General features: G+C 38.9%; 1 protein-coding gene across 1 annotated transcript in view; it reads right to left on the minus strand.

Annotated features, from left to right (window-relative positions):
* CMSS1 (cms1 ribosomal small subunit homolog (yeast)) overlaps window positions 1–6,827 on the minus strand; it is a 207,734-nt gene that overhangs the window by 9,594 nt on the left and 191,313 nt on the right. Inside the window, exons 4-7 of the mRNA XM_017830826.1 lie at window positions 6,717–6,788; window positions 3,596–3,725; window positions 771–830; window positions 1–67 (exon numbers count right to left, since the gene is read on the minus strand). Coding sequence (XP_017686315.1) covers window positions 1–67; window positions 771–830; window positions 3,596–3,725; window positions 6,717–6,788 — 329 coding nt within the window. The remainder of the gene's footprint in view (window positions 68–770; window positions 831–3,595; window positions 3,726–6,716; window positions 6,789–6,827) is intronic.

The following is a 6,827-nucleotide window of genomic DNA, read 5'->3' on the forward strand; positions in this document are numbered from 1 at the left end:
ATAACCAGCATCACCACTGACTTCTTCTCCTTGTGGTTTCTACGGAGTTTTGCCCACTTAGGACAGACTGCAATGAAAAAGCCCTTGAACACACAGAGAAAGTACTACATGCCACAATTTTAAATTACTGGAGTACATGATGAACGGTAGCCAGCAGCAAGAACACACATGCTGACTCCTATGAGGTCTGGATCTTTGGCAACACTTCTACATTTAGTCATGGCTGAGAAACCGGAGAAAGAAATGCCCAAAATAAATAAAATACAGAAACATCACATAACTGAACAAATTAGATAAGCTTAATAATCAATAGTTTGTAAGGTGACAGGCAAACGTGCCTTCATTTGCCACATATGGCAATTTGTATTAGAGAAAACCAACTGAAAAGAAACATTTACCAGACAAGAAGTTCTATATAACTATAAAAGAGAATAAAAATTCTCTTGGTTCATGTCAGCAGACAGCTGCAGGATTTTTACTGTCAGACAATACATACACCTACTTAAGAAGCCACAATAAATTACTGACAAATAATCCCTAGCAATGAAAAGAAACCCCAGAACATTTTGATACAAAAAAAAAAAAAAAGATAGAGTAAAAAAAGAGACAGAAAAACAAGACTTGTTATAAAAAAATATGGAAAACCACTTAAAGTGATTAATATTTCATAATAAACAATATTTGGAGCTACAGGTAAAAAATGCCATAATATTGCCTTAACAATATTTTTCATATACTTTTGTCTCACCCAGATCAACATTTTAACTCACTTTCCTTCAGGTATGAAGAAAAACTGTGTGTGAGATCATTGGATGGCAAAAAACAGGAATCTGAAAACATAAAGGAAAAATATTTTTGTTGATGCATTTTAACAGCAAAGGGAGAATATATGTTTGCAGCATAACCACTAGTTATATTGATTAAAACCCAACTGTGTAAAATCCATCATCAATAAATTACCATTTCTGAAACAAAAATTAATGTACACTTCTTGTTGAAATTTCATCTTGGCTAAATCCATGAAGGTAAAATCTCTCAACTCAACTGCAATTCCTTTCTTTTCTCCCACTATGAAACCATGAATACAGGGCTGCACAGGTGTGATCACATACCTGAAAATATTTTTTTATATGTCTTTGCCACAAAGAATCAAAAGTCTTAGCCAAAAGGCTTACAGTGCTGGACTGTTCCTCCAACGCACCTACAACGAAATACGCTTGTACGTCCCCCAGACAATTCATACTGTGTAAATGCAAGAATCTACCAATAATCTACCTGTCAGTAAGTTTGTTCCACTTTCTGGCCTTTCACATCGTGGTAATCTACCTAACTATATTGACCCTAATGGCAACACCTACACTGAATTTAATGCCTTTGTCTTCCTTCATTTCCTACTGACCTTCTCTTCCCTGGTCGCTACGTTAACTAGTAAGTCTTTTAAAAGCACTCTGTGGCAGACATGCCCTTTTAACTTCAAGCTTCATATAATGGCAATGAAGAAAGACAAGATCATAACAGGTTCTTTGGAAGGTCCTTTCTGTTTATATAGACAGCCTAAGTTCTTAAGAAGGTGATTAAAATTTGATGGTCTGAAAACTTGCTACTGATGTAAAGGGTTCTTTGCCTGATGGAACAACATGCTCCTGCAGAATATTAACAATTCTGTCTTTAAGGACCTATATATTTGTCATCATGAAGCACAGCACATCAGGACAGTGTCTGTCTATGTTTGTTGACATATTTTAACTGAATTAGAAAGGTTTCTTAAAGATGTTATTCATGTTCACATGGACGGTGCATTGTGCAGATGCTGACAGCATCAATCCGTGGTTTTCACTGGAACAGAGAGTGTGACAAATGTGGTTTGTAGCTAATGCCTGGTTGAAGTCCGGTCTGTGCACTTTCTTGAGGACAGCTACTCTCCATTATTATAGCTTTCATTTAATGGGTGTTGTCTTGCTAAAAACTTTTATTTTGCATTGATCCCTATTAAATCCAGAGATTGACATTTACTGGGACTTGAGTTCCAAAGGAAATGAATGTGTACAACTGAGGGATCAGCAGCTGATTTACTTTAAAAATCATTTTTAAAAGATGCACTTGATGCTGGTGGGGAAAGACAGGGGCTGCCTTTCTTAATACATTGTCTCATTAATGACTGAACAATTCAAGAGACGGTTTTGAAGGACAAAGCTTCAGTCCCTGACTTCTCACCAACAGTCCAGCAACACTGGAGTACGTACAACAATTTTAAATGAAAGTTTCAGAAATGGGGAAAGAAACACATAGCTCCAGACTGCAGCAAGAGTCCATGCTGACTACAAACCTGGCCTTCTGCAGTTTGTCAGTTAACAGGAACACACAACTCCAAAATAGTTGCTTGTTATTTGCTTAGTGCTTTGACGTGAACGACTTGACAACCGTACAAGTTCATAAACTCCTTGGCACTCTAAGCTTCCAAGGCCCAGCATAAAAATTAAGAAAAAATATCTCCATCCAACCCAAGATCCAATCCATATGGAAATGGGTCACTTCACTAGCCCAAAGGGCTCTTCTAATAAGAAAGAAATCAAAGCAATTTATTATTTTCTAAAAACCTTATAGGACCAAAAGTACTTAACACAAGCTTTTCAAAGCAATCTGTATGGGACTTCTCCAGGTTTTCTTAATTCAACAAGAAAGCTGAACCTGCCCCACAGAAATAAAGGAGGGTCAGCCTAGAAAAATGGGTGATAAGGAAGAGCATATTTATCTAGAAAGACAGGCTTATGCATTAAAAGAGAAAAAATACTGCTGGTCTAGACAGCTTCTATATTTGGCAAAGGTGTCTAACAGTTCAAGAAGTACAAAAGGTGAATGCAGGTTAGTTAGCAGGCTGTTTGCTCCTCATAAGCACTACCAAAAAATACTGGACAGTGTCTCTATCTGCAGAGTAAGAGGCAGAGAAGTTCAGTGTTGCCATCATCTCTAATGCAACCTCCAACAGACAAAAGCTAATCCTGCTCTGTCCTGCTTTTTGCCTTTTCTATCACTGGTTTCTAACTGGAGGCAGAATACAGGGGACAAAGAGGGTCCTTATAATGGTTAAAACTTGGTCACTTCCAATGTGGACCAAAATTACCATCTCAATTCATGCCATTCCTTGAAAAACCATTGTGTTAAACATCTCATAACCATGTCAGAATGATGTCGCATTATTTCTTGGTTTACCCCTGTCAGCACTCCTATTATGTATCTGGATTGACCCAGATAATCTCAGAAACAAAATACAGTTCCACTCTCTAAGCATCTTGGAAGCTACTATTAGGAATCATATAATTTCTACTAGAAAGTGAGCTCCAGAAATTAATACTTTACAATAAAAGGACACATTTAAACAATGTTTCATTTCTGTAACTCCAAGAAACCTCACACTGATCCCAAAGAAACTGACATCTCAACTTAAACAGCAAATTAATATATAGTGTAAGAAAATATTTCCATTAAAAAGTACAACTCAAGACCTGTCCCAAAAATCACTTTTCTTCTGCACAAAAAGAACTCAACAGCATAATGAAAAACCCATTATTTATATATTAAATACAGGATAAGTTACCTGAGAGCTTTAATTCCTCTATTTCAATCACTGAACGGTTTTCACCAAAATGTTGACTGAGCAGATTTTGTAGATCTGCAGGGACACCAGGTTTTGAAGCAGTTTTTTGCAGAATATCAGAAATTTTCTTCTAAAAAGACAAGTAAAATGGGTTAAGTATGGTATTTTTATATTTTCTGCTGCTCTTTGGCTAGCTAACAACATCATAAATAAATGTTCCTCCATAACTTGATACAGTTGTATTTGTTTAATTACAGCTTAAGTGGAAAAACACCTTATAATGGGAAAAGATTCCCTTTGTCTTTAGTGGGAATGGAGACTTCAGATACTTGAGATACTTTGATGAGATGGTCTGGGACCAGTACACAAAAAGTCTTGTGAACTGACCTGAAATGTCAGTATAACAAAAATATAATTGAAAGCTGTTTTTTTGAGTTTTGCTATTACTACATTTAAGTATCAGTTTGAATTATTTTTTTAATAATTTATTTAGTTTATTATTCTTAAAGTGGATTCAACAGGAATCAGGTGACTATATAAGATTTGGTCATATTTTGATTAAAACACAGTAACTATCTATCTGTTTTGGAAGGAATTATTAGCTTTATTCACAGAATACCATGCCAGGCTGATGAAAACGATTTAAAAGCTAACAAAAAAACCAGAAGCCAAGCAGAAAGAGTTCATCAGCTTCTTTGTTATTCCAAATTGTATAATTTTTAAATCAAGCTAATAATTTGTAGAACCTGGATATGAGTTCATAATGATTGTGTTTTACACCTTAGGAATGTTAGCAAATAACAGGTCTTGAATTATCACTGAAGTGAAAGTGTTGCTGTATCTTCTCCCATAGTTAAATGGATCATGGGGGTAGAATAGCCCAAGGTTCCTGTTATCTGAATGATCAGTCAGCATGTAAGAGAACAGCAAAGTTTCAAGGACAGAGGAAGCCTGGAGAGAATGACAAGAATGTGAAGCCTCTCTTGTTCTCGCTGAGATGTGATTAATTTTTGAAAGGCCAGCTTAAGGTTTCTCAGCTGTGTAAGCAAAACTGAACTTGCCATCACAAGGACATGTGGCAGCATAAGCCCAGAAGTGAAAAGGAGCAGAAGAGTGTGGTTAGGATGGAGCAATAGGGTATGTATTTGCGAGGCAAAGTGAGACTTCACAGAGATGTGCTGGACCTGGAAAAATTTGTGGCAGCTTTGGACGGATGGTGGGTACCTTCAGTTTGGCAGGCTAAGGTCTGGGGCAACAAAGATCAATGGACGTTTTGAAGAGAGCTATGGCAGGAACTTTAACATAGTTAAACATAGACCTTCTGTGATCCCTCTTTCCCTCATTCCATTCTCAGCACGCACTCACTCCTCTTTTCCATTCCCTACCACTCTGTCTCTCCTTCTTTCCCAATACACTCCAAATGCTCCCATAACGGCAGCATAAGGGGCAGAAGGCTGAACAGGGAAGGTCCATATGGGGGCAGCTGAAGCAGCAAAAGCAAAATAAGCAGCTGCCTCTTCCAGCCATCTGCCACTTTGGCCACTGCTTTCACCTCTGCTAAAAGCCACCTGTGTGTTTGCAAGACGTCAAGTGAACCTTTGATGGTGGGACAAATGAAGTGCTTATGCCTTCCTCTCAGTCTACCTTTGTCCTGGTGCAAAGCCCCCTGCAGTCCCTGGAAGACTTTCCAGAGGATGTCTGGCTGTTCAGCAGGTTTCTGCAGTGCTTGAATCTGTAGCATTCCTTCCCAAGATTCACCTTCCTTTATCACTGTTGTATTTTTCTGCCATGCAACAACGGTCTTCCCAAAGAATGACCAGAGGCCATCTGCAGCACAGACAGCCTCTGCGGGAGGCCCACAACCAAACCTCTTTGTTGTTCCTCCTGTCAACCACAAAAGCTTTTCTCCATCCCCTGTCCCACAACCTGCCTCTTAAGTGACCCACATTTGTGAACCTCTTGCAGGCAGTAAGATAGAACTATCAGGCTCATTTTACTTGGTAATTCAGTGTAAGATGCTGTTCCACAGGACCATTACATCATTCATTGGGCCACTTGGCTCCTTCAGGAAACTTACGACCCTCTGGAAGTGAGAAGCCTGATACTAATGAGAAATTCTGTAAGAGCAAGAGCAAGGACACCCAAGCAAACTCTCTTTCTTCAAGAAGAGCTGTGGGGAAATGTTCCTTATGCAGATCGTTCTATTATTTTTCTTCCAATTCATTCCAGATGCTTAAAAGCTTCTTCCTTATTTTTGGAGAGAGTATTTTGTTTGGAACCCATAGATCAACCTAATAAATGTTTCCTAATGGGATTTTTTGACTGGCTGTCTATGTCAACTTAGTGGCCTGGCCCCACTGAAACCAAAGGTGTAACTAAGTGCCTGTTGTTTGCCTGAGAATGGGGTCTCTTTGTTCAGTCAGTTCACCAGCTTCTGCCATGGGATGCCCTTGCTCCAGCAGCAGTGCAGTAAGTACCATGGTCACTTCTGCCAGAGCTGCATTTAAAACAAAATCCCACTCTTCCCTCTTCCCATTCTCTAGATGATTAAGAGGCCTGACATAACATAAAAAGGCCACCTCTCAGCCTTGTGAGGGAGCCAACTATTTACAGTCTGTCCTAAAAGACAATTAACTTGCCTGGTGCCATATAATCACCATTTAGGCTGCAGAATGTGTTGGATGTCGTGGGTGAGGATGGAGCATGGCCAGAGGGACAATACAGAGTATCTATTTATATACTTATGTTATGAAGAGAAGAACGAACAAGGGCAGCTTTTGGCTCAAAGGACGTAACAGCAGCTGGAATGGGGTCAGATTCTACAGCAACTGAAATTTCACCTTCCTCTGACACAGTCACACTTTCCTGGTGTGCCAACCCTTGCAAGTGGGGTGCAGGCATGTACAACCCTTGAGTGGAGTGTAGACACAATGCCAAAGTTTAGGTTGGGAATAGGTATTTTGAGTGAGGTCTAAAAATTAGGAATTTCTATTCTCCTCTAAAAGAAGATGCAACATTATGACCATATTACTTCTCATCATTATGGGGTTGTCTCAATTATGAATCTTGTAGTACATACACCCACTGCCCAGTCCCCAAACACACTCTAGGACATTCATACCTTCTTTCTCCTCTTTGCCTTTACAGTGGTCTCTTGTTTTTCTTCAGGTTGACTTAGAAAACACTCCGTAGGCTGCAAAGCACATTAAAAAAAAAAAAAAAAAAAAAAAAA

The sequence above is a fragment of the Lepidothrix coronata genome, unplaced genomic scaffold, assembly GCF_001604755.1.
Source record: "Lepidothrix coronata isolate B3197 unplaced genomic scaffold, Lepidothrix_coronata-1.0 Scaffold184, whole genome shotgun sequence".
Classification (NCBI taxonomy): Eukaryota; Metazoa; Chordata; class Aves; order Passeriformes; family Pipridae; genus Lepidothrix; species Lepidothrix coronata.